The sequence below is a fragment of the Papaver somniferum genome, chromosome 2, assembly GCF_003573695.1.
Source record: "Papaver somniferum cultivar HN1 chromosome 2, ASM357369v1, whole genome shotgun sequence".
NCBI classification, from domain to species: domain Eukaryota; kingdom Viridiplantae; phylum Streptophyta; class Magnoliopsida; order Ranunculales; family Papaveraceae; genus Papaver; species Papaver somniferum.
Genome location: NC_039359.1, coordinates 50,725,098 through 50,752,759, shown reverse-complemented (window position 1 = coordinate 50,752,759; position 27,662 = coordinate 50,725,098). Strand labels below are relative to the sequence as shown.

The following is a 27,662-nucleotide window of genomic DNA, read 5'->3' as shown; positions in this document are numbered from 1 at the left end:
TGCTTGGAGTACTGAATGACAATGTTGTCCACACCACAACTATACAAGGAGAAACAGTGTGGGTGGTGAGTTTTTGGATTAATTTTACAAGAAAGAGAATAAATTTCGTTCAACGGGAGAATGAAACAGAGAGAGTGACAATTGATCACAGAAGAGTAAGGGTACATTTCTCATTGGGTTTGGTTGATAACCTGAACGACATTAATGTAAGATAAGATTTTACTTTCCAGACACTATATGAATAATAGCCGCTGTCAGGAGGTTCCTGAAAGATGGCATCCGAAATGACCAAAAGTTGTAATTTGTTAACCTGCGGCCTTTGTAGATGTCTTTCAAGCCTTCTCGTTGTAGAATGAAAACTGCAGTTATAGTGTTGAATATTTTATGCCGCTTTAGAACATATTTTTAAGGCAGAGCATTAGATTTTGAGTTAGAATGTATATATTTTGGATCATGAGAATGAGATATGGGATGCGAGGCAAACTTTGGGTCACTAAAAAGATTTTGAACCGCAAGGTAGATTTTTTCTCTCATGGTGCCTATTTAGGATCACAAGATTGCTATTTAATTACGTTGCAGATTTGAGTCTATGAACTATATTTTAATTAGGTCATCAGACAAAACTATGTTATGGTTTAAGTTTTTGGTTGGATTATAATCAAGTTGATTGAGTCTATGCTCACGTATTCACCACTTACATTTACTAAGAGGTTAACTAATCGTGCGCACGAGTACCATGGCTAAGCACAAAAACTAGTCTAACTTAAATTAATCTAATTCTTTGCTTGGTCATTTTGCTTCAATATTTCTCTTCCACGAGTACCATGTATAAAGTATCTGGTGCTGACTGAGTTCCAAAATGTTGTTACCTTCGATGATGTTATGAGATCTACTATCTTTATCAATGACTTTACAACCTATCGGAGGTCTATTATATGGTAATTTCATTCTTAGAACTGAAATCCAATAAAAAATAGTTCCTTGTACAACAAGTTTAATGTTTGATTTAGCTTATTCAATTATAGGGTAATCTGACTATGATCATGATCATTTAGATTCAAATTCAGATTGTTAGATACTTCCGATTAACTACTTTCCAGTACGGGAGAAGACTCAGAAGAGTAGTTTAACCAATCGGTTGACAGAGTAACTTTAATTCATTTTTTCCCATACCAGTCCGTAATAGCCATAAACAAAAGCATACAAGAAAAAACAAAAGGAAACATAGATAATCAGTTCAGTAAAGCCATGCAGAAACTCAAAATTAATGTCCACATACATATTTTAGTTCAACATTTCATTCTTAGTTCATATACAGGCTGCATGCACGCAAATATCGAAACCTAAAACCAACTACTCAACAGTACTCATAACTCTCTCTCCACCTCCACTTCAGGCATATATATATATGTATGTATGCCGCTCCCACTTGTATACCTATATGCCTGCAAATATGTGAAGTTTTTGGTGATGGGAAGTGATTGCACTTCAACCAGTGTTCTGCATACCCGCAGCAATACCTTTCATGGTTAAGATGAGGGTGTCCTCCAGTCCCGGAGCATATTCACTTGTTGGATTAAGCTTCACCAATTCAGCAGCTGGCTTGCTTGATTCTGTAATCTCTCTCGAAGAGTGAGGCCTCAATGTAACATGGTAGTTGGGGTCTCGGATCTGTTTCAGTGTGTATGCCTGGCAAACATTTAGGGTGGTTATGTATGATTGACGAAGTCGGAGTCTCTGTTTCAGGTATGGGTTTCCTTCAAGAAGATCCCAGTGGCCTGCAATCTTGAGAAGATAGCTTTTGGTTTCTTCGTAATCAGCTCGCAATTGCTTTCCGAAAGACCAAAGATCCTCTGACATTAGCAACTTGTCATATAAAGCAGCAATACCAGGGTCTCCCTTTGGCAAACACCATTTCAACCAAGTCGATTGTGACTCTGAAAGAAGGCCACTGGTTGTACATCTCTTGGAGCATATGGAGGTTTGTAATGTCTTTCTCGATGACATGTTTAAATGCAGATCCAAATCCAAGCCACACAGGAAGATGAAACCTTGTCTGAGTCCATGCAAAGATCCACGGGATGGCACGTAGAGATTCAAACCCCCCACTTGGCTTTCTTTTTGATGGACGACTCCCAATGTTCATCCTGCCAAACTCAAGCTCTGGTGTTGCCAGGCGGAAGTATTCAACGAATCAAGGTTCTTGGAAGACAATAGAACGATACTTCTCTGTTGAAATGACGGCCATCTCATCCATAAGTGCACGCCACTCCGTCTTTGGTGAGACTGGTGGATGCATACCATGCTCAAGTGTAGCAGCAGTGTAACAGCTGAAGTGTTCTAAAACACAAGTGCTCTTCCCTAAAAGATTGTTCTATCACTTCTCCTTGAACTGTAACACGTAATGAACCCTGAATAGTATCTGGGGGTTGAGACAGGATAGCGAGATGGGTTGGACCACCTCCTCTTCCAACAGTCCCACCTCGGCCGTGAAACATTGTCAACTTCACTGCGAATTGCTTTGCAACCTTTAGGAGGTCTTCTTGAGCTTTATACAACTGCCAGCCTGCAGTGAATCGACCAGCATCTTTTCCAGAATCAGAATAACCAATCATGACTTCTTGTTTCCCTTCGATTCTATTCCTGTACCATTCTACAGAGAAGAGACGAGCCATTGCAGCAGGAGCAGTTTCTAGATCCGCAAGCTTTTCAAATAACGGTACCACTCTCAAGGGATTCTTCACGTGACATTCACGTTGTAGGATTTCTACCGCCAATACATCTGATGGGGATGTGGCCATTGAGATAATATACGCACCAAAGCTGTCAGAAGGTAGTTCTAATAGGACATGGAATGTGCCCACCACATCAGCGATCTCTTCGGTTTTTGGAAGATCGGGGCCAAAAACTGGTCGTTTTCCACTGAGTTCAGAGAGGAGCCACTCTTGGCGGCGTTCCTCGGACCACTCCTTGTATGAACCAATGCCCAGGTGATTTGTGATGGCATCCATGACATCAGTATGCCTATCTGATTCTTTCCTAATATCGAGTCTCACGAGTGAGAGACCAAAAGTAGAAACCTGACGTAAGAAATCAAGGAGGCTATCATCAGCAATTGCTCGATCACCACAAGAGCAAAGGCATCTGTAACAAAGCTCTAGAGGCTCTAGGAACTGATCGACACTTGTATATGTTGCCTCCTCTGGAACTTCTGAAATTTCATTGGATAGTAAATGTCGAGAGCGTTCACGAGTCTGATACAGCTTATCCCTCACATCACTAAGTATAACACGATACGGTTCACTCGGAGGAACGTTTCTCCAAAACTCTATGTAGTGTTTGGATTCTTTCTTTGAGGACCTGTGGAGCTCATCTGCACGTTCACGGAGTTCATGCGCTACAACGCCACATAGACAACTCAAACATAAGGTCTTCTATCTGGGAATAATACAAGTTGGAAGCCATCATTCTAGCCAATAAGCACACATCTCATGTGACTTCCGGTGTAACCCTTGGATTTCCATCCCGGTCTCCGCCCATCCATGAAGAGAACTGAATGAGTGGTGCATTGTAAGGAACCCGATCGTTTATCCCAAAATTCTTCAAAGCTGTGTCAAGACGACGCAAGAATTTCGGGACACCCTTCCAGATTGTCTCATAGAAGTAGCTCATTCCTGCCCTCATCTCATCTTGAGGAGTAGGAGGTGTCCTACGGATTTCATCAGTTCGATATGCTGCCTGAATCTCTCTATGAAGTGCCTCATCGAGTTCCTGCTTATCATCAGGAGTAATGTCTTTTGCATATAACTGCGCCAAACAATCACGAATCATTCCATGCTTCTGAAGCAAAGATCTTCTGACGGATTGTGTAGGATGAGCAGTAAACACAAGATCAACAGTCTGGTTCTTTAAAGCATCACAAACCTCTTCAGGGGATTTACCCATCTGTGTGACAAGTCTCTTGAGTGTCTCTTCGATATCTGATTCAGTTGTTGAGGAATTCTCATCTGCAAAATCCCCCTTTTTAAGCTTAATTCTTCTACGGTTAGCAATCTGAACTTCCTCAGCTAAGTTAGCCAAGTTAAGCATGTGTGAGAATGATTTAGCAACAACAATTGAATCTCCAGGATCCAAACTTGTTCATATATTCCCAAGGTCTTCCAGCTTCTTAGGGTCATGGTTTCCGCCTTCGTACTCGGCTGAATGCTCATACAACTCTTGAACAGTTTGTTTGATGCCATCTCCATGCAAATCTTCAAGGATATCAAGAAATCTATCAAGAAGCAAAGCATCATATTCAACAAGTTTGTCATCTTCTGAAACTTTTCCAGGAACTAAAAGCCTTAGTTGAGCATCAATTGATGCCATATTTGGTGTTTGTGTTTCCCTCCCTCTTCTCTACCTCGTGGTGATGGTGATGTTATCTTTCCTTAAACTTTTCCTGGTTGATGCTCTTTTCTTTGTGCGCTCACAAACTTCTCTCTTTAATTGCAGATAAAATTCTGGTTTGGAGCGTATTTATGGTGATTATTTGATACTAGTTACATCGGGAAACGGATTCTTTCCGTCAGAAAAAAAAAAAGGGAGACGGATTCGTAAACTGATTATTTGATACTAGTTTAACATAAAACCTAATTACAGCAGGAAACGGATTCTTTCCATCAAACAAAAGGGAAACGGATTCTTAAACTGATATCATTGTCATGGTAATTTAAGCTTACTGATTTACACGAACGACTTGCCAAACCGCCTTTCATGTCAAACAAAGTGTGCTCATAATTTTGATCAGTTTTCTGTTTTACGTTGTAAAGCTAAACTAACTCCAAAATCAATTCTTTCTTTCTTTTGTAATTTGGCTTAACTTTGAAAAAGAATAACTATCCAGTATCCAGTTCATATTAAATTATTAATCAATAACAATATTTCTTTAATAATATAAACTTATAAGATAATGGTTATTAAAAACAGCACGACTTCTTTATTATATTTTTTTGGAAAAAGTATTAGTCGTTGCAGTAGCAGATGCCAGAGGAGCCTACTCACTGTTTTTAAATTAACCAGAAAGATTGCAGCTACAATTAGATAGCTCAGGGAGCAATTCATTTTCTTGATCTTTCTCGGACAAAAAGAACTCTAATGCAAGGATTTTCAGTTTTTGGAATGAGAAAATCAAGTTAGGCTGGTAAATGATGAGAATTTTAACAAGTTATGTACAGCTACTTGCAGACAATCAGAATGCCATTTACTTTGGCCTAGCAATATAAAAAGGGATTATAAACAGATATAGGCCTGATTTTCAACCCGATAAATAACCATAGGCCTGTTTTTTCAAATTTGCAAATCTAGGCCTCCATCCATGTTTCCATCCAAATCCGTTACTTTTGTCAATTTCTCGGTCAACACGGTTAATTTCTCATCAGATGAGATGAGTTACTGACGCACAATTACCCATTTGCCTTCTATACACGTGTAACCATCTTGGTGTTTAATCTGATTCTAGTATTAATCCTGGGAAAAATCAACGGTTTAGATTAAATACTCCTCCGTTTTATGTTTTCTTTCACCATCCAGTCCCACTTCTGTTGATGTATCAGCCATCGCAGCCATCGATTTGAGAAGTGTTGGAGAAGAATTTGAAGAAACGACTAAACTGAGGGTATTTGCTAATTGATTAAGACATGAATCTGAGGTCAAGAAGCAAATGAAGCATGGGGAAATCGAGAAGAAACAGGGTTAAGACATGAATTTTTCTTCCATGGATTTAGGTCGAATTGTTAACAGTTTAAGGTTTGTACTGATGCTGTGAAGATGATGGAATTGATCTTGTGTTTTCTGATTCAAGGGTTTTGATGAGATTTGAAGGTGGAAGAGATAGGTCGTGTGTGTTAAATTCATGGGTTTTGGCTGAATTCAAACTCTCGATTGAGAATTCAATTGAAGGAAGAATCTGAAGGTTAGGGTTTGTGTGGAATTTGGTTGCATCTGCATTTTTTGTTGAAATGAAGAAATGGTGTTGCTGAGAAAGTTAATTGTAGCATGGTGCTGGTGATATGAAATTATAAATCATTAAGCTGCAGTGAAGATTAATGGAGGAGAATAAGTGTTTAGAAGAATAAGGAAGCTGGTTTTAGGTTGATTGAATTCGAGTGCTGCTGATGAAGATTGGTCTGAATGGTTTGCAGGGATTGGTGTTGCTGTCGTGATGAAATTAATGAGTTCAAAGGGTTTTAGATGTATGTTAGGAAACTACAGGGAAGAACAAGGATTTGTTTTTGTGAATTAATGGTCCAGAACAGAGGTTTGCTGCTTCGATTATAATTTGGGTTGTAGTTGTTGATTTCGAAGGAATTGAAGTTGTTTGTTGTGAATCAGAATACGAATTAAGGTTGTTTTCAAATGGGGAGAGTTAAGAGCGGATTGAGGATTCTGGTAAGGGTGTTTGCTGTTGAGAATCACAGTTAGGGTTTGAATCTGTTATGAATTTGAAGATCAACATATGAAAGGATGGGTCTGTGAAAGAGTTTATTTGGGGTTTTGATAATTTCTGAAGCCAAGGACAAGGATGAACCAGATTGAGCTGTTGCTGCTATTGTGGTGAATTTATAAGTTAGAGCACGGATCTGTGTTGGAGTGGATATTATGGGTCATATTGATGTAGTATTTTCTACTGAGAAGATTGTGGCAGTGATTCTGGTTTTTAACAGAATGAGGATTCGGGTTTGAGTTTTTCTGAGATGAATTTTGGCTTGTACAGAAGATGACACTGGTGTGATTGGAATGTGATGAGAAGATGTATCTTGCTCCTCTGCTAAGAGTATGAACTGAAGCTACATATTTGCAATTGCATCTAGAGGAGTTAGCTTATGTTGCAGTGGGTTTGTGTTGTTGAGGTTGTAGTATGGTGATGCTGCAATGAACTGGTAAATGAAGAACATATAATTGAGATGATGGTACTGAGATCGGAATGTGTTGTTGTGTGTGATGGTTGTAACCTAAGCTGGAGTGGAAGTTGCAGGTGCAAGACAACAAGAATAATGTTGTTGTTGATTGACTCAGATGAACAAGAAAACGGTGTTGGTTATGTTTGAAGAAGAAGCTGTAATAGGACTGCAGATATATTCTTGTGGTTGCAGTTAAGGTGAAGCTGATGTGCTATTGAAATTGAGTTAGGAAGAAAGGAGATGTTTGAATGGTTGCAGCTGATTTATGTTGGTTCGCTGCTGCAGAAATGATATTGGTGGTTATATAGGGGCAAGTTCAGGCCTGAGATCTGAAAGAATGGCCTTAAATTATGGCCGGGAAATTACTAGAAAACGGTCAGAACTCGGCCGAAATCCGGTTCAGGCGAGTTGACCCAGAGAATCAGGTGACTGATTCATATGGTGACGTGTAATGATGATGATGTGTACAAACCAAACCGAGTTAATAAGAAACTCACGGGTTAACAATAAACTCAAAGAGTTGAAGGACTTATAAGCCTTTTATCTTACACTAATGGTGTAAAAAAGGTGGATGACCATCATTAGCCGTTTTTTCAATAAAACGGTCAAATTCGGCCTAGATTTGTAACTTTCAAAAAAAACGAGCCTATGGTTGTTACCCTGCCTATATCTGTTTTTCATCCTAAAAAAAACTATTAACACATGGCATATAATAAAGATTAGTGAAGGTTTCACCAAATTTGTTGGTTGAATTCATTGGCCGACAAAATTTGTAGCAAAGTTCTTGATCTTTTGTAGGTATCATTCACATTGAGGAAGAGAGACTAGTACTTCTGATTGATTTGGCTCGAATAACCCTGCATTACTAGTTTAAAATTGGGCGAGTAACTCAGAATGCCGGCCTTCCATCATGTTTGTATCTCCTGAATTTTTTTAGCTTACTCCAGTTGCTTACATGACAGATATCCAAATTAAGCGTACATATAAGAACTGCAACTCTTATCCTATAGTAATCTTGCAAATTAGTGGAGGAATATTTGAACTTCTCTAAAGGAGAAACTTATCAAATTGATGAATGTCAGAGCTTCTCCAATGGGCATTTTCTGGTGCATTTTTCGCTGTATGGAATTATGGAGTATAAAAGTTCCTAGACTGTAAGTGGTTCGTCTAGAAACTTGAAAAGACGGTAAGTGTTTGCCTTTATCACCGGCCAACAAACTAGACAAATGAAGGTACCAAAACTGGGTTCTGGTCAAATATTAACTAGCTAATCATCCTTTTATAAATTTTATCATTCTCTAAATGCAGTCCTCTGCATGACAAAATTTGTTGTACAATTTCAGATTGGTTTACTCTAAGCTGTGTCACTGTTTGTACATATAACTTTTAAAATTTGACTACCGTTTTTATCTTTTTTTTTGAAGATAAATTTCAAAGTTGCAGCCCCTTTAAACTTGCTGCAGCGTGATAAGCCCAAACATCAGTTTGAAATATTCGCAGACCAGACATGCTTGTAAACTGTGAACACGTAAATCACGAAGGCATCTATATGTTCACAAACAATGTTCGCACTCTATGTGCCCACTGGAACTGATGAAATGATTACTGATTCCTTGGCTCAAAACCTTCGGGTTTATCATAGCCTCATCTAATATCATCACTAGAGGCGTTCACATAGAGGAAGATAAAGAAAACGTGGTACAAAAGTAAAATTCGTGGAGTATCAAATGAACGTATAGTACTGAAATGTAAATAAGACTCGGATTTACGTGGTTCAGCACTAAGGCCTACATCCACGGGGTTGTCGTTTTCACTATGCATTGATGATTACAGAGGTAGTCGAATGACTTTGGAGTCTACATTGGTTTGTGAATTGTAAAAGATAAACTTACACTTACAATTCTTTTCTCTCTTTTCTCCACTCTTTTTTCCGATCCCTCCTACTCTTGGTGGAGAAGGGGTATTTATAGGGTTAGCTTGTGGGACCCGTTTCTGAGGGCCGTTGGAACCTTATCTTCTTGTGCTTTGTGTCCATCACGCGGAGGTCTTCGTTCATTACTTAATCACGCAGAGTAATCCTCGTTTGTTCCACGGGTTGATCGACACGTATATTGCTCATAGTATTTAATGCGGGTAGTTGAGACGCATGCTCGTGTCAGAAAAGTGTCTTCTGCCCCTGTCACGTCCATGTCAGTCGACCTTTTCTTCACCGTTGATCTTGGCTTCTTTTGGGGATGAGATAAAGTAACTCTTCGGGAGTTATTTGGTGCTCCGCATTACATCGTGTTTTTGATACATCTCTTATCTTATGCCCTTGGATTTGTTCGCGGGATGGGCTTCTTGGCTGTGGGCGTGTGTCATAATGTTTTGATGGCTTGGTCCGCATGCTCTCCACGTGTCTTCCTACATACACGTGTTTGATGGTGAAATATGTACACACAATTTGCCCCTTTTCTTTGGGCTTGAGTGTCTAGTGGAAGCATTGAAGAAAACATACGTTACATATTCTTCCTCTCTCCTAATAACTTCTCCTAGATACTTGGGCACGTTTCTCACTCGTGCATTAACTGCTCATTTAATGGGCACGTTTCCCATTCCTCCATTAACTTCCTTCTCTTTCTTTCGAGTATATTAAGGAGGGGAGAAAAATTAATTTCATTCTCCTTGAAAATTAATTTCATTCTCCCTGTCAGTCTTCATTCTTTGTTCTTCAACCATTAAATTCTCTCTGCTCTAACATTAATCACGCTCGTTTCTTCTTTGTTTCTAGTTTGTTGTCTTCTTTTGGGATTTTATTTGTGGTGGTAAGGTTTCTTTTGTTCGTCTCTGTTATTTTAAGTTGTGTTGATTGTGCTGAAACAAAATTTTCTGCTGTTGTCGTACCTTGTTTGTGATGAAGAACACCTTTTGATGTATGTATGCTAGTTTGCCCTTGTTCTTCTTCTCAAGTCGAGGAGGCCATTGTTGCACTTGTATTGATTGAACTTTTAAGCTTAGGGTTTTAGGGTTTTAGGGTGTACATGTATGTATGCTAGTTTTGGGGTTTCTGGGGTTTGTTGAAATGAACTGGTAATTTTAATGTTTTTTGATCTTTGTTGATGCCCTCGTGTTTGCTTCTAACTTGTTTTTGTTGTTCCTCTTCGCAGCCATGTCTGACCGTCCGCGACTTCCATATAAAGCTCCGGCTTCTAGTCTACCGAGATCCCCTCCACGTAGAGAGTCTGATAGATATCCATCTGGGGAGATTTCTCTAAATTATCTCAAATGGATCCCCGCGGTAATAAAGTTTCATCTTCTTCTGGGACGAGGGACTCTCCTCCTAGGAAAGGGGATCCATCGAAGAGTCCTTCCGGGTCTCAAAACGCTGACTGTCGTGCTGCTTCTTTCCCTCGTGATGACTCGGGGTGTACGCAGACACGTCCTCGCGGTGGCACCTTCGATATTCCCCCTCTTCGTTCCATAGTGCCCGTGCAGCACCTTCTGCCGCCGCCTCCAATACTTTCTTTCAAAGGGAAGAACTCCAAAGGTGGTGCACCGAGAGCTGAATCGTCTAAGAATCCTCCTTTGAAAAGAAGAGCTTTCGAAGCTTTTGTTGGTTCGTCCGATCCCGCGGAAGAGGATGAGGTTTCCCCGGTAATACGCAGCGTTTTGGTCAGCAAGAAGAAAGTTACGTTCAAGCACATTGACCTTGAAGTTTTCAAGGAAAAGCATGAGCTTCAAGCCTTCGAGGTTCGTTTCTATGCCCCTGAGGATGATATTACTTACGATCTCATCTCGAAGTATCAGTTTGATGAGTTTCACCTGCTGACTACGGTTGGAGCCTTTGAGGCGGGTCTTATGTTGCCGTTGTACAAGTCTGGTGATTACTTTTATTACGATGTGTTGGCTGGTCATAAAGGCTCTTCCACCAATACTCACAGTCGTTCCGTGTCGCAACTATCGGGGAATTATCTCCATGCACTGAGGGAATGTTATCTGCGGAGTAAGGGGGAGACGATGATGACATGTTACGTTCCAAATCCCGCTGAGAGGGAGTGGTATAACCCTGAAAACTTCAACAACTCCTTTGGGGATTATGTCAATAGTAGGAACTGTAAACCGTGGAGTGTTAGCCTTCGAAACCTTGCTGCTCCTCGGGGCGAAATTCGTCTGTTAAGTGAGGTGAGCGATGCCAAACTGAAATACGTTCCGGGCACCGAGGGGTCGAGTCAGCGAAAACTTTTTCCCGCACGCGAAAGGATCAAACGTGACCATGATTACGAGTGGCACGCCACTGTTATTGAAATTGTTGGTCCTTGGGCGTATAGTTGGATTCCCGGTCCACGCGGTTGGCGTCCTTCTGAGAGTAGCATGCCTCGTGAATCTCCTCCTGCTCGTTATGGAGATTTCTGTCCCTGGCGTTTAAACTTCGAAGGCATGAACTTTCCTTATGCTCTCGACGTCGTTGAAGGAGATGAGGAGGAAGGTTCTGGTGTTATACTTCCACCGAAGAGTGTCACTACTGCCAAGGTGTCGAAAAAGAAGAAGATTGGGCCCAAGCAGTCTTCTACCATTGTGACGGGTGAGGCTGAGGTTCATGAAGAAGTTACCAGTCCGGTAAACGAAGAGTTTTCCGAGGATGAGGAAATCTCTGATGGGGAAGAGCGCACTGATACTTCCCCTCCTAATGTCGAGGAAGAGATTGGTGCGGGTTGTGATGGTGTTGAAGTGAGAAATAATACCGCGGTGGCTGACGACAGTGTTATCGCGGACATGTCTGCTTCTGCTGGTGAGGCTGCGGAAACTCTCCCCACCATTTCTCAAGAGTTCTCCTTTGACAGGATTTATTCCGCAGGGGAACTCTTTGACGATTCCCTCGATTTTCCCGAAGGCTTTTCTTTGCTCTCCCCCAATGATGATTGGGATGTGCTCAGGGGTTCTGGTAAGGGAGACGCTGCTGTTCAGTATGAGGGCGCGGATGATCGCAATGCGTATGTTGATGCCGAAACTTGTGTCGATGGGGCAATATCAGCAAAGGGGAAGTTTGTGGTTGACTCGCCTTCCGAGGATTTCCCTCATTCGCTGACGTTTGAGGGTGAGGATGCCATAACGGATTGGCTCAAGAAAAAGGGTCTGCTGTTTGTCCCCCATCCTGCCCCGGTGGTTGCTGGTGAGAAGGATTCCGATACTTATACCCGTCGGATGATGGAACTATCTTCCGAGGCGCGTGTATCTGACATGTGGGGGAAAAGCTTGAGTGTTCCCGAAGCTACCCTCGTATCGGAGCCTACCACTTCTGTTGCTGACATGATGGCCATAGACGATGGGTACCAATACGGTTTTCCCCAGCAGCGTGTCTTGGAGGTAAGTCTTCGTACATATCTCTTCATGAAGTATCTCTTCGGTGTAATAATGTTTGCCATTTGATGTGTAGATGATGAGGAGTGAGCATTGTAACCATGTGTTGTATCAATTCTTTAAAGCGAAATCTTTGAAGCTGGAGGCCAAGATTCGTCACAGAGAAAAGGCCTTATCTGCGGCTGAGGTGGAGATAGAAGAACTGAAGAATAGCCTTAAAGAGAAAGAAAGGTTGGGTGAAGCGGAGACTGGTCTTCGTTCAGAGCTTTCCGCCGTACGCGCTGAGTTAGAGCAAACCCGCAACCAAGTTTCAGCTTTCACAGGTTTGGTTCTTCTCTATTTTTTCTCTCGTAATTCCTCTCTACTACTTTGTTGTTCTGTCTCAGTCTCCCCACCCTATCTTCAGTGGGTGGCGTCCCTGAGCTGATATGGCTTCGAAACGAAAGGGCACGGCAAAAATCTCGTATCAAAGAGCTGGTCGAGAAAATTAAGAGCGAAGCCAAAAAGTGGGACGCTCAGGAAGAGGGATGGCGCGCAAGGCATGTTCAAATGGTTGATATGCAGAATCTGTATAACCATGACCGTACTTTGTTCAATGGTACGCTGTTGTGGACACGTGAGAATCTGCGGAAATCCCGTGAGCGCACTTCATTGTTGGAGTCTATAATACATCTTCTGGAAGAGGAATTACAAAAGGCTCGCTCCCTTCCTTTTCCGGGAGTTAAAGAGAGCATGCTGTGTCTTACCAGAGAAAGGGACGATGCCATAGCCGAAGTTGGGGCTCTAAGTAAAGCCTTTGCTGCGTCTCGCGCTGAAATAACCCGCCAGGCTGAGTCTGAGAGAAATCTCGAAGTATGTATGTACAGACTTAGCAAAGGGGTATCAGAGATAAACAACGAAGTCAACCACCTTCGTCACATGGATTCGATGAAGCGGGTAGAATTAGATGCCAGTCAATTTACTCTCACCAACCTTCAACTAGATTATAAGAAATTATCCTAGGAATATGACTATCTTGATGAAGAGAGAGATGCGGTTGTTAATGAGTATGAAGAGGCTTCGGCTTGTGTCGTAGGTATAACCCTATTTCGTCGAGTGTGATTGTGTCTTTTCTGTGCTAACTCCCTTGTGTTGTCTTTTTCAGAGCTCGAGGGACAACTCCGCGTTGCAAATGAAAAATTTGAAAAGGCTCAATCTTCCTTAGCGCAGCAGGAAGAACAGACTAATCATTTTAAGAGTTTGGCGGCATCCCGCGAGGAGGCCGTTGGTGCTGCTTCTAAAATTTGAAAAGGCTCAATCTTCCTTAGCGCAGCAGGAAGAACAGACTAATAATTTTAAGAGTTTGGCGGCATCCCTGTTTCTAGCGCCAAATTGTGAACACGTAAATCACGAAGGCATCTATATGTTCACAAACAATGTTCGCACTCTATGTGCCCACTCGAACTGATGAAATGACTACTGATTTCTTGGCTCAAAACCTTCGGGTTTATCATATCCTCATCTAATATCATCACTAGAGGCGTTCACTTAGAGGAAGATAAAGAAAATGTAGTACAAAAATAAAATCCGTGGAGTATCAAATGAACGTATAGTACTGAAATGTAAATAAGACTCGGATTTATGTGGTTCAGCACTAAGGCCTACATCCACGGGGTTGTCGTTTTCACTATGCATTGATGATTACAGAGGTAGTCGAATGACTTTGGAGTCTACATTGGTTTGTGAATTCTAAAAGATAAACTTACACTTACAATTCTTCTCTCTCTTTTCTCCACTGTTTTTTCCGATCCCCCTTACTCTTGGTGGAGAAGGGGTATTTATAGGGTTAGCTTGTGGGACCCGTTTCTGAGGGCCGTTGGAACCTTATCTTCTTGTGCTTTGTGTCCATCACGCGGAGGTCATCGTTCATTACTTAATCACGCAGAGTAATCCTCGTTCGTTCCACGGGTTGATCGACACGTATATTGCTCAGAGTGTTTAATGCGGGTAGTTGAGATGCATGCTCGTGTCAGACAAGTGTCTTCTGCCCCTGTCACATCCATGTCAGTCGACCTTTTCTTCACCGTTGATCTTGGTTTCTTTTGGGGATGAGATAAAGTAACTCTTCGGGAGTTATTTGGTGCTCCGCAGTACATCGTGTTTTTGATACATCTCTTATCTTATGCCCTTGGATTTGTTCGAGCAAAGATCCGACGTCCACGGGATGGGTTTCTTGGCTGTGGGCGTGTGTCATCATGTTTTGATGGCTTGGTCCGCATGCTCTCCACGTGTCTTCCTACATACACGTGTGTGATGGTGAAATATGTACACACATAAACCGTTGACCAGCTTTGAAGTTTAAATCTTCACTTCGGCATCATACTATAAAGTTTGCTGAAATTAGCTTTGAATTGAAAGCTCGATGCTCGCAGGTCATGTCGCTTAATGACAACCATGAAGAGTTGGAATCTTCTACCCCTTTAACCAAATTTTGCAATAGTGGTTTTTCATGTTTTAGCTTGACTTATTTCATAATAAAAGTAATGTATATTCTTCTTTCTCTAATAAACTCTTTTTCATCAAAAATAAACTATGATCTCCAAATTGTTTTTTCTTTTCATTATTGATAAAGAAAAAACATTCATCACAATAAAAAAAAATGAGTACAAGAGATAGTACCACCCTAGGTGGAAAAAATCAATAGATTAAAAAAGGCACGTACACGAGATAGTTCCACCCTAGGTGGAATATGCAGAAAAAAGAGAAAAAAAAAACTGTCAAGAAAAGCAAAACAAAGCTATAAAGGGAAGCTAGATATCCTTCAAATTTGCCATCAGATGCTGATGAGCTGTTTCGTTAATTTCGTAAGCAAGACCACCATGCAATGAATTTCTCTATTTTAAGAATAGATAAGAGATACTCATAGCCATAGACCATAGACATAATCACCTCCTTCAGCTCATATCCATAAGAAACTCAGCTATACGTATAAAAGACCAAATAAAGAGGCTTAATATGCTCGTTAATTAACTTGTCTGACCCTTTCTCTGAAGCTGAAGAACTTGTCTAACCCATTTTCTAAATAGAAAGAACAAACAGTTTGTAGAATTTTTTCCCAGTAGTAATACAAATCGGAAATGCTTTCCAGATGAAGGTTACAGTTGCCATCGTCGCCTCAGCCAATATCTCAGCATCTTCTTGAGTGAGATTACCAGAATCACGAGCAAAATAGTTGATCGTTGTCCTAATTAGTTTTGCTAAAGATTCTTTGATCTGCTTACGGCATATCTCTTTATCATCTGATGACTGACGCAGGCGTTGAACACGATCATCGAAGCGTTTACGCTCTGTTTCATCTCTAAGAATATCGTACGATGATTGAAGCTTTTGAAAATTGATATTTGCATTAGGATCATTAGGACGTTTGTCTGGATGTAATTCTAGGGATTTATTTCTATAAGCTTTCTTAATGTCCGCTTGAGATAATTTTACCCCTTCTTCGCCTGATTGTAACCCTAAAACAGCATAATGATCAATTTCCATCATAAAGTTTCTCTTAAATTAAACAAAAATAAAACGAAATTCTCTTGTTGTTTATCTAGAGGACGAGAGAAATTTAATTGTATTGTGGAAGATCCCTGGTAGTATTACCTTGAGAGACGAGATTATATATAATAGCATAGCACCAGTAGTTTGGAATTCAGTGGAGATCTGAACTCGTTAACCTTCCATATCAAGGAACCCAAAAATTCTTATTATTCAGAAAGTGCAGAGAGAGCCAAAAGCCAATAGAATAGAGAACATAACTTAAAATAGAAATATGAGAATCTACATACATATATTCTTCATGATTAAGAAAAACGGTGTTACAAAATAAGGAAACTGTAAATTTGTGGTTGGTTATGGACGTAAAATATGAAGGAAGTGACTTAATGGCCCTTACTGGACCTAAAAGTAGAAAGGTTGTTTTTTTGGTGGGGGAGGGGGACCATGGAAATGTAAAGGCGAATAATCTTTCGTTTTTGTTAGGTTATTATGAAGTAAATTTCAACATCTTATGGCCAAAATACTCCCATTGTTGCAGTGGAAATGTAAGGAAACAAAAGAGGTGGAGAGTAGTTCCCATTCATCAAGATAATAGGGTTACATGGAACAATGTCCTTTATAAGAAGGGAAACCCTATGGTGATGGTGATGTTTTCTTTTTTTCTTTGCAGAAAAAATTGAGTGAAGCACGAGAAGTAGGTTTTCCTTGGTTGATGCTGAGCTCAGAAACTGCTCTCTTTTTACTTGTAGATAAAATTCTTGGTTTGGAGCGTATATATTTATAGTCTAGCGCAAAACATAGTTATATCAGGAAACGGATTCTTTCCATCAAAAAAATGGGAAACGGATTCTTAAACTGATAGAGTCGTCATGGTAATTTAAGCTGAGTAGATACTGGTTTACCCGAACGACTTGCCAAATCGCCTTCAACTTTCCATTCTGTAGTCGACAATTTCTTGATGCAAATATATATCCCAGTAGGGTAAATTACTTTCTGGTTCATATTACATATATATATATGTATATGATTCTTACCTCGATCAAAGCTTTGAGTGCCTCGTGGTTACTTCTGCACTCTTCGGTGATAAGCGTATAATCCAAATATCCAGCTCATAATCTTTCTCTTCCAGTTTATTGCATATATATCAATCATTCTCCTAGGTTAAGGCTTGAACATTTTCTCCTTCACTCATATTTTCTGCTCCTTTCAAAATTCCCTTGCACCACATTGAGTTAATCTTAAGAACCTCGCACCCAAAGTCCTTAAACACAAATGTCATATTAAACACCTCACCTCTAGCACGGATCGAATTTGCACCAGATTTACAACCTCTATCTCTTTTAGCGTAACAACGAGGAAAGGTTTTCTAGGTGAACCATGCAGTATAAATTCATGAAAAGGAAGAAGGACAGGGAAGTGTGGTTCTTCATGGGGATCCCCGCATGGAATCTTAATTAGACTCCTCTAAAACTCTTCAAATTCAATTGAGGCCAATGATCCCCGTAAGAATTCGACTTTCCGATACAAAATTTTTGCATAAGTTGATTATCCCCGCCGCTTTTCACCAAGCTTGTCTGAATCAAAGTTTGCACAAATTTGAAGTAGAAAGTAATGGTAACAGTATTATTTTGCCATGTATGAAGCTACCAACGACGTGGTATACATCTGGCTGGATCTTGGTACACGATAAACATCCTAGAAAGTAGAAAGGAAGATATGATTGGTAACGATGGAGAACTGAAGGCAGTACTGGATGAGAAAACAAGTAGAATTGGCAATGATAAGAATGAGGATCAAAGGGAAACACACAATAGACGAGAACTACAAGAAGCAATCCCTTGGGATATTCTGAATCGGGACATGGTGGAGTTGATAGCAAAAAAATATCTTCACCGATTGGATTGTATACATTTTCGTCTCTAGCAGTGATGATGATGCCTATGGTAAAGCTGACATCCACCTGTACTACTAGAAACACGAGTTTGTCTCCATGGTTGGTTTTCTCTCGTGATAAATACCACGACGTCTACAATTTTTTGAATCCGATGCATAATAACGAGAACTACCTCATGCACCTCACTAATCTAGTTGGTGCCACTATCCGGTTTCAGAAGGGTGGTTGGCTACTGATGTCAAAGGGGTCAGCCAGTATATTCTTTTATAATCCCTTCACAAGAGAAACCATCAATCTTCCAGACATGCCAGTCGATATGTACAGCTTTTCTGGCATCTCATGTTCCTGCTCACCAACTTCGTCAGACTGTATAGTTTTTGCTATTCAACAAATGCCTTCCAGTGATGATGGAATGTCCCAAGAAATCAGCATTTGCTTCATCAATAGAGGAGCAGCGTCATGGGGTATCTGTGACTTCCCAAATACGAACGTCAGAAAGTTCATTCCTTTGCATAACACCCCAGTCTATTATCATGGGGGTTTCTATTGCTTAGATTACAATGGAACGCTGGGAGTATTCACTTTAAAGGATAATAGTTGGAACTTGGAATGTTCTGGAGAAGCCGCATCAGCAATTTAGCGGTATATATCCAAGTTTCTTGGTGGAGTGCGGAGGACAGATTTTATTAGTGAACTTTGGACACCTTGGCGAATAAGTTAGAGTATTTAGATTGGATCTCTCTAAAATGGTTTGGGATGAAATTATCCAGACTCTCCTCCGAGACATCAGGCATTCTCCCCCTAGTTGAAGGAGCTCAAAGAAGAAACTTGAAATATATATACAAATAAAAGTTTGGTGCATTGAAATGCAGAATGATAAATATCCTTCCAGCCTTTAGTTGCGAGAAGACCCGATGATGACTTCAAAGACCCATTTTCAGCAAATAATCTGGGTACCAAAATTTCAGTTAACAATTCACTAATCATTCGAGTATTTAACAACTTATCTAATGTTTCCTCATCATCTTCCAATTAGTTCTGTGCGTTTCTCCTTCCTCTACTAAGTCTTGCAATTAACTTCTGTTAACTTGTTCTATCTAGCTAGGTATGGTGTCACTGATCAATAAACTACCAAATTTCACTCATCTGGAAAACCCTGCATAATTCGAGGAATGTTTATGCATGAGATGAAGTAGAGAAGTAATCTAGAATGAACAACAGATCAAACATTGTTTGGAAACTTAATATAATCAGCGCAGAAATGAATACAGACCTTGAACTATTATCTTCGACGTTTAACACTTTTAAGAGCTTTCAGTTTTTGAAGGATGTACTCCATAACTTCCTTTAAGCTGGCCTGCCTTCCTTCCTTGAAATTCCAAAGCTCCCGAACTGGATATATTCCGCTGGCATTGTACTGATTCATCTCGAGTGAAGCAGTAGCTACAGCATCAAATACTTCCTTGCCCCATTCATCTCTCAGCTCTCTCAACTTTTTATCATCTTCATTTATAACTTCCTACACGACACAGAATTGACGGCACTCTTAAACTTCCACAGTGATGGTAATTTAAGGGAGAAGATAATTTACTTACACAAAGCTTTTTATCAAGGATAAAAGAAAGCGAGGAAAAACTGAAGGAATTGGACATAAAAGTAAAATGACGTGCGTTTGATAGAAAGAATGTCTACTCACATGAGGCATTTTATCAACTGTCACATGCTTATAAGGATACCACCCTGAATCTTGTATTTTATTTTGCCACAACGAGCACAGCTCAACAGATTTTGTTTCCCATTCTGTAGCCGAGAACTTCTTGATGCAAATGTCTCGAAACGGTTTGTCATTCAGCTCCCCCATCCGTTTTATCCCGATTGCAGGAGGACGCGTACCATTATTTCCAAACCCATCTAAACCCTGTAGGGTAAGGATAAATCACCTGTTTGCTTTGGAATGAAAATAAATTACTTTCTGGTGCATATGGAATAAGTCTATCCATAAGATTCTTACCTCGATCAAAACTTTGCGTGCCTCCTGTAGCTCGTGGTTGCTTCTGCGCTCTTTGGCAATAAGGGTGTTATTCAGATTAGTCAAACTATCCAACTCATAATCTTTCTCTTCCAGTTTTCGGCGCATATCATCCACCTCTGTTAAGGCTTGCACATTTTCTCTACTACTTGTATCTTTCGCTCTTTCAGAATTTTGTTGCACAATATTTAGCTTTCTCGTAACCTGTGGCACAGTGGCAATCCAAACAAAGATATACCTTGTAAAAGTTTCCCATTTTTTTTTTCACTCCAATGATATTTGCTTCTCATGGTACACAAAGTTGCCCAAAAAGATGAGGGGTTTGATCAATAGACTTCAGGCTGACAAAAGTATACCTCTTTGCTTAAAACAGAGAGCTGGTTGCTTCTGATATCCAATTGGGCCTCACGCTTGTGGATTTCCGTACGTTGCTGCTCGAGTTCTCTGCTGTGAGTCTCTAAGTCCCTCATAAGTGTCTCATTCTCATACACAATCCTCTGCATACTCCTCATTTCTGAAGTAAAGTTAAGCATACATATTATAATCAGTAGATACCTAAGCAACAAGTGCAGTTACAACCCCATTAGAATGTCCAGATGGTACAGTAATTAACAAATCAAACTGTGTAGCATAGTTACCTTCAAGATGAGCTTGAACTAGCTGATCTCTTTCTTCCGTCATTCTACTAAGTGATGTCGAGAGCTGAAGAAAAGCTTGATTCAGTTTATCCCTCTCATCTGTCATTATAGCAAGATAAGTCGATAAGTCGGTCGCCCTCCTTTCCATGTATTCCATCCTTTCATTCTTTACATCCATCTCTGCAGTTAGGCTAGACACAAGACTCTGCAGTCTCCTCATCTCTTGATATAAGTGAGTTCCCATGAAGCTCGAACCAACAATAATCTACATGGCAAACAACAATAATCACATAAACTGCAATGCAGAAGTTAAACACTTTCATCTTCAACAACAAAAAGAAGATATATAATGACACCACTGTAAATACGAAACACCACACATGAATTTGCAAATGCAGAAGTTAAACTCTTAGTCTTCAACAATAACAAGATATAATGAGAATACTGCAAATACAAAATTGCAGTACCACCACACATGAACTTGCAAATGCAGAAGTTGAACGCTTCGTCTTTAACAATAACAAGATAGCGAGACTACTAGCACAACACAAAATTAAAATGCCACCATCCCTACAGTAACTAACAGTACTACTAACTAACAACTTTAAAATTCATTTGCAGTATTGTGTCAAAACCCTTCATTGAACAACAACCCACCAATGGAAACACAAAATTGCAATGCCACCACACATGAATATGCAACGCAGAAGTTAAGAGCTCCATCTTCAACAATGACAAGATAGTGAGACAACACAAAATTAGAATGCACACCTCACCTACAATTACTAAATAACAGCTTTTAAAATTCACCTACAATCACTGGCAACTAACAGTAGTACTAAATTGAGAAGTTGAAAATTGAATTGCAGTAATCAAAATCAGGTGAACCCAGTATTGAATTTGTGTTCCTCTTAACTATTACCTTTTTAATTTGTCCCCCATTTCTTTTCCTGGTTTCACCCCAAATGGTATTAAGAGAGGGTTTATCGAAATTTCCCCCTTTTCCTCCATTTTTAAACATTAACCCATTGATAAACCTCCCCATAACTTACCTTCTCAACTCTCAATAGCCCCAATTCATAGCATCCACAGATAAACAAAAAGAAACCCTAGAAATTGAAAAAAAACCCAAAAGGAAATGGAGAGAAAAGGAAGGAGAAGGAGTGGAAACAGACCTGATGGGCAGCACTAAAAGGAGCTCAATTTTGAGAATATATTCCTTCTAGAAACCAAGAATTTCTTCGGGGTAGGGTTAGCAATTTAGGGCGTGTTGAGTGTGTGAAACGATCAACACGGAAGAGAATGGTGGTGAAGCAGAAGAAATAAAGAATATTAGTACCATTTCTAACGGAGTTTTGCCGCAACAGGAAATATTGGTTTTGGAGTCGACACGTGTTGACGGCTTCGGGTTTACAATTAACTCCGTTAGTTGTTCCCCCTTGGAAATGGCGGGAGGGGTGTAGTACACCTGCGGTTCACGATATGGACACCTGTGAGAATAGTCAGAATTTAGCTTGGTAACGCAAATTCCGTAAAAAAAATATATATATATATATATTCTTTGATATTAAAAAGGTGGAGATTTGAACTCAAGTTCAAAATTTAGTTTGGTAACAAAATAGTCGGAATTTAGTTTGGTAACACAAATTCAGTAAAAAAAATAATATATATATATATATTCTTTGGTAGTAAAAGGGTGGAGATTTGAACCCAAGTTGTGGGATTTGAACCCACGCCCTTTCGGACCAGAGCCTGATTCTGGCGCCTTAGACCACTCGGCCAAACTGTCAGGTCATGCGCCCTAAGAATACTGGACCTCTAATAAAGCATCCAGCAGCATAAGAACCCTGAACTGGCAATTGATGTGCAGTCATCCATAAGCTCTAATTCTCGGAATGCTGAACTTGTGAATGGCATGATGCAAGAGTCATATGAGTGTCAAATCAGTGAGCTGCCCATCAAAGAATAAAAAGAGAATGAACTTTTTTCGGTCAGCTAGACATATATTGACAGATCCCCTCTCTAGCAAAGTTGATACCCAGTGCAGGCTCTGGAAGATCTGGGGGGACCTCTTCAGCAGGTAAATTGACGTCCCATTGTTCAGTAGGAAATCCACACAAGCACAGGTATTCCTTTTCTGCATAACACGATGTAACTACTGTACAACTGCTTGTTTTAAGTAGCTGCCTGAAGCGCCAAAGAAATAAAAAGAAGGAAACATCAACAAGATGTTAGAGAATGAAAACAAAAATTGACGGGACTCTTGAAACTCCGCAGTGATGGTAATTTAAGGGAGGAGATAATTCACCATTATAACTTCAGCTCAGTAAACGTATCACAGTAGGAGCTTAAGTAAGCGATATACATTGAATCCTAAGTGCAGAGTGTAACAAGTAATTAAGAAGCTTTTTAGGAAGTGGATAAAATTTTCAGTTGCCCCAAGGGGCATGATGGAGAAGAAATTTAACACTGTTAATGTAACATTAGTATTTGAAAAATCAATCATGTGTATTTGAACTTCTGCAACTCACAACTGAGATAAACTGACCACAAACAGCTGCAATGTGACCGTAATAAAGGATCACGGATGAATTTATATGCACATGCACATGCACATGAACATCCCCACTGGCCACTTGTGTAACAAGCAAAAGTAATGCAGAAAAACGAGGCAATTTCTACTTATCAAACAGGTGAATGAAATCTGGATGGTCCTCGATGATGTAACAAAAAGAAAGCTTAACTGCAACATAGCACTTCAGTGAGGGGGGAAAAGAAAGAGAAGCCTACCTATAGTTTTTCTCAAATCCAAATCTGGCACCAAAATAAAATGCAACTGCAAGTAACCACGCATCACTGAGAACTACAACAGAGATAACCAGTCCTTTTCTTGCATCCCACATCTACCAAAGTTGTGCAGGCTCTGGAAGATCTGGAGGGACCTGTCAGCAGTTTAATTATTGACCTCCCATTGTTAAGTAGGGAATCCATACAAGCACAAGTTTTCCTTCGCTGCATAATATGATGAAGTCAATTAGTAATTAGTTTAGAACTGTTTGTACTTAAGTATGTAAATAAAGCGCCAAAGTAACAAAATCCAAATTAGAAGAAAATGACTCAATGACAATAAGGTTTAGGCAATCTAACTCAGGCTACACAGTGGAATTCAAAATCAAAACTCAAACAAAAACAGGGTGTGCAAAAACTGATAATCTCTTATCACTGTAAAGGATGGTTCAATTACTGGCTTTATCACCCTCGGATGCAGTGGCAATTATCAACAATATTTCAAATTATGTCAACAACTACAACAAAAAAAAAAACCTCAAAATTTGAAAGGGAGTTTGATGTATTGCATTTGACACATGTTGATGCAGGAGCAATCTAAGACTTGCATCACATGTTCACTGATAAGAAAATTCTGTACATTTTAAAACGCTTGTCTAACAACTCTTGAACTTATGAGGAAAGAAAAAACAAACTCTGAATATCAACTTCAAAAGCCGATAGTAAATAAATCCACCAGTTATTACTAAAAAAGGAAACAGGCAAACAGCCCTATAGCACAAGCCCTACCTTAAAGCTCACATTTTTGACAAATAAATTTCTATCAACGTTTTTTGAGACAGCGCGGATTGGAAATGGATTTCATGAATTAGATTTGAGAGATTTATCAAAAGTTCGGGAAACAAAGAAAATTAGGATCCAACAAAAACAAGAACAAAAATAGATGTACCAGAAGAAACATAGCCTACGGATCAACTTGTCCATAGTAATTAATTCCCATAGTTCTGATCAAAATTACCAGAGTTCCAAAGAGGACGGTCAAAAAATTTCCAGACAAGAAGTTTTTCTGATTCAATAATTTTAATCAACCAGGGAAAATTCGTTTACTTAGTATCTTATCTTCCAATCTCTAATAGTTCTGTATATTTTTCTTTCACATGCTGAGTCTTGCAACTCTTGTTAACTTTGGATATTCTAGCTAACTTTGGGTATTCTAGCTAGGTTAGGCATCATTCAAAAATCTACCATTCTTTTATCTGAAAAAAAAAAAACTGCATAGTCTAGATGCATCAGTTAGTAAACAAGTAATGCATGAGATTGAGAAGTGTTCTAGAGCAACAGATAGGATCAAATATTGTTTGGGATACACACCGTGAGTTTTATCTTCGACGCTTAGCACCTTTAAGAGCTTTCAATTTTTGCAGGACATATTCCATTACTTCCTTCAAGCTGGCTTGCCTTCCTTCCTTGAAATTCCAAAGCTCCCGAACTGGATATCTTCCACTTGCATTGTACTCATTCATCTCCAGTGAAGCAGTAGCTACAGCATCATATACTTCCTTGCCCCATTCATCTTTCAGCTCTCTCAACTTTTTATCATCTTCATTTATAACTTCCTGCAGCACACAGAATTGAGAGCACTCTTAAACTTCCGCAGTGATGGTAATTTAAGGGAAAATATGATATACTCACACAAAGCTTTTTATCAACGATAAAAGTAAGTGAGGAAAATATGAAGGAATTGGACATAAAAGTAAAATGAGATGCGCTTGATAGAATGAATACTCACATGAAACTTTTTACCGACTGTCACATGCTTATAAGGATACCACCCTGAATCTTGTATTTTATTTTGCCACAATGAGCATAGCTGAACAGATTTTGTTTCCCATTCAGTAGTCGAGAACTTCTTGATGCAAATATCTCGAAATGGTTTGTCATTCAGCTCCCCTATCCGTCTTATCCCAATTACAGGAGGACGCGTACCATTATTTCCAAACCCATCTAAACCCTGTTGGGTAAGGATAAATCACTTGATTGCTTCGGAGTAAAAATACATTACTTTCTAGTGCATATGGAATAAGTCTATTCATAAGATTCTTACCTCGATCAAAACTTTGCCTGCCTCCTGTAGCTCGTGGTTACTTCTGCGCTCTTTTGCGATCAGGGTGTTATTAAGGTTACTCAAACTATCCAACTCATAATCTTTCTTTTCCAGTCTTTTGCGCGTATCATCCAACTCTGTTGAGGCTTGAACATTTTCTACACTACTCGCATCTTCCGCTCCTTCAAAATTCTTTTGCACAGTATGTAGTTTTCTTGTAACCTGTGTCGCAGTGGCAATCCAAACAAAGATATATCTTGCAAAAGGTTTCAATTTTTTTTTGTTCCATGATGTTTGATTCTCATGGTTCACAAAGTTGCCCGAGAAGACATAAACTGTAATTGAGGGTTTAATCAATCAATAGACTTCAGTCAGGATGACAAAAGTACAAGTACCTCTTCGCTTAAAAGAGAAAGTTGCTTGCTTTTGAGATCCAATTGGGCCTCACGCTTGTCAATTTCCTTTCGTTGTTGCTCGAGTTCTCTATGGTGTGTCTCTAAGTCCTTCATAAGTGTCTCGTTCTCATACACAATGCTCCGCATATTTCTCATTTCTGAAGGAACGTTAAGATGGGCATACATGTTAGAATCAGTTGATTTACGAAACAGAACAAGGATACTTACCGAAATGTGTACAACCCCATTAGAATGTACCCATGGTAAAGTAGCGTAACATTGTAAATTACCTTGAATATGAGCTTGATTCAGCTGCTCCCTCTCTTCCGTCATTCTACTAAGTGACGTTGAGAGCTGAAGGGAAGCTTGATTCAGTTCATTTCTCTCATCTGTCACTATACCAAGAGACGTCGATACTTGGGTGAACCTTTTTTCTGTGTATTCCATCCTTTGATTCCTTACATCTATCTCTGTAGTTAGTCTACACACAAGACACTGCAGTCTTTTAATCTCTTCATGTAAGTAAGTCGTCAAGAAACTCGAACCCACAATAATCTACATATACGGGCAAACAAAAAACCAACAACACAAATTAAGTTAGGAAAATCACATGATATTATGATAAAATTAACAAATATAAGAAAAATCACGGCAACGCAGATTCGTCAACAATAACAACATATTGAGATTACCACTGCCATAAAAAATCACAATGCCGCCCTTCACCCACAATAACTACTAATTGCAACAACCAAGCCCAAACAAGTTGTAACTAACAAGTTGACAGATAATTCAATTGCAGTAATCAGTGAATCCCAGTAGCATTAAACAACTAATTCATGTGTGTTTCCTTCTAATTACCTTTCTAATTCGGCGCCCATTTCTTTTTCTTGTTTCACCCCAAATGGTATTAAAAGGAAGGGGTTTGACAATTTTTCCTCCACTTACTCCATTTTTAAACATTAACCCATTGATAAACCTCCCCATGACAACTTATCTCTCAACAGACCCAATTTACAGCATTTATAGGTAAAAAAAAAAAAACCTAGAAAACTGGAGAGGAAAAGAGAGAGATGGAATCGATACAGACCTGATAGGAAGCGATAATATGAGCTGAATTGAGAGAATATATTCCCCTGAATCCATCCTTCTGGAAACCAAAAATTTCTTGGTGTGCGTTAGCAAAACGGAAGAAAATAGAATGGTGGAGAAGATGAAAACGGACAAGAAGAATTGCTTTTAACAGGAAATATTGGTTTTGGGGCTAACACGTGTTAACGGATTCCGTGAATACGTTCACTCCGTTAGATATACGCCGTTCTCTTGCTCTCTGATGTTGCTGGATTTTTATCGTCTAATTTGTTGCTTCCTGCTCTCAATTGTTAGGTTTATTTCAGAGAAGAACAAGGTACTTTTACTATAATCATCTTCTCTGCTGCTGCTTTTTTGCTTGATTTCGTAGTTTTTGAAATCATGATGATCAGATTCTTATTTACGATGTAATTCTGTTCAATTTCTTTGTTGATCAGTAACTAATCGTTTTACTACGATGTACATTATTCAATTCCGTGCTCGTTCGTTTTCTAAGTAATTTTGGTGTTTATTTTTAATCTGATTTTGTGATTGAGATTTTTTTGTTCATTGATCATCGTTTTTTGATTTTCTTGAAACACATGATCATATCAAAGATTCGTTATAGGGAAATACTCTTTTAAGTGATCTTTGTTTGATTTTTTTTTTAATCTGAGTGTTGTAGTTGAGTTATTTGTGTTCATTAGACAAATCATGTAGCATATATTAATACATATCAATATGTCCTACATATATTCATTCAAAAATGTAGTTTTTTTGGTTGTTTTGATATGATCATGTATAACACATATTCATTCAATATAGACGTGACATATCAATATGTATTGTATTATGTATGAACTGCATCAACAGATATACAATGTATTACCTATCCACAGTACATATTAATACGAACTGCATATAGCATGCTATTTTTTTTA

At 39.4% G+C, this 27,662-nt stretch overlaps 3 protein-coding genes and 1 pseudogene across 6 annotated transcripts; all 4 read right to left on the bottom strand.

The window, feature by feature from the left end:
• Window positions 1-1,488: 1,488 nt before the first annotated feature.
• LOC113347613 lies at window positions 1,489-4,368 on the bottom strand (annotated as a pseudogene).
• A 10,967-nt stretch (window positions 4,369-15,335) lies between these two features.
• LOC113350984 (dnaJ homolog subfamily C member 17-like) lies at window positions 15,336-15,800 on the bottom strand. The gene has a single exon (XM_026595074.1). The coding sequence runs from the start codon at window positions 15,798-15,800 to the stop codon at window positions 15,336-15,338; it is 465 nt and encodes a 154-aa protein (XP_026450859.1).
• A 2,733-nt stretch (window positions 15,801-18,533) lies between these two features.
• Window positions 18,534-26,863, bottom strand: LOC113347612 (factor of DNA methylation 1-like). Of its 4 annotated transcripts, none has more exons than XM_026591275.1 (14): window positions 26,741-26,863; window positions 25,941-26,205; window positions 25,256-25,808; window positions 24,941-25,162; window positions 24,523-24,767; window positions 23,155-23,376; window positions 22,075-22,551; window positions 21,287-21,854; window positions 20,365-20,629; window positions 20,083-20,240; window positions 19,709-19,930; window positions 19,394-19,615; window positions 18,971-19,216; window positions 18,534-18,853 (listed from the first exon to the last, which is right to left on the bottom strand). In XM_026591275.1, the coding sequence occupies exons 8-13, from the start codon at window positions 21,407-21,409 to the stop codon at window positions 18,980-18,982; spliced, it is 1,227 nt and encodes a 408-aa protein (XP_026447060.1). In that variant the 5' UTR covers window positions 21,410-21,854; window positions 22,075-22,551; window positions 23,155-23,376; window positions 24,523-24,767; window positions 24,941-25,162; window positions 25,256-25,808; window positions 25,941-26,205; window positions 26,741-26,863; the 3' UTR covers window positions 18,534-18,853; window positions 18,971-18,979. The 4 variants fall into 4 exon arrangements, with proteins under 4 accessions (XP_026447060.1, XP_026447061.1, XP_026447063.1 ...); XM_026591276.1 differs by having other exon boundaries at window positions 21,287-21,832; XM_026591278.1 differs by having other exon boundaries at window positions 21,540-22,551.
• On the bottom strand, window positions 24,531-26,637 carry LOC113350983 (factor of DNA methylation 1-like). Its single transcript, XM_026595073.1, has 5 exons — window positions 26,512-26,637; window positions 25,651-26,205; window positions 25,256-25,477; window positions 24,941-25,162; window positions 24,531-24,767 (listed from the first exon to the last, which is right to left on the bottom strand). Exons 1-5 carry the CDS (start codon window positions 26,635-26,637, stop codon window positions 24,531-24,533), a joined length of 1,362 nt encoding a protein of 453 aa, XP_026450858.1.
• Window positions 26,864-27,662: the final 799 nt, after the last annotated feature.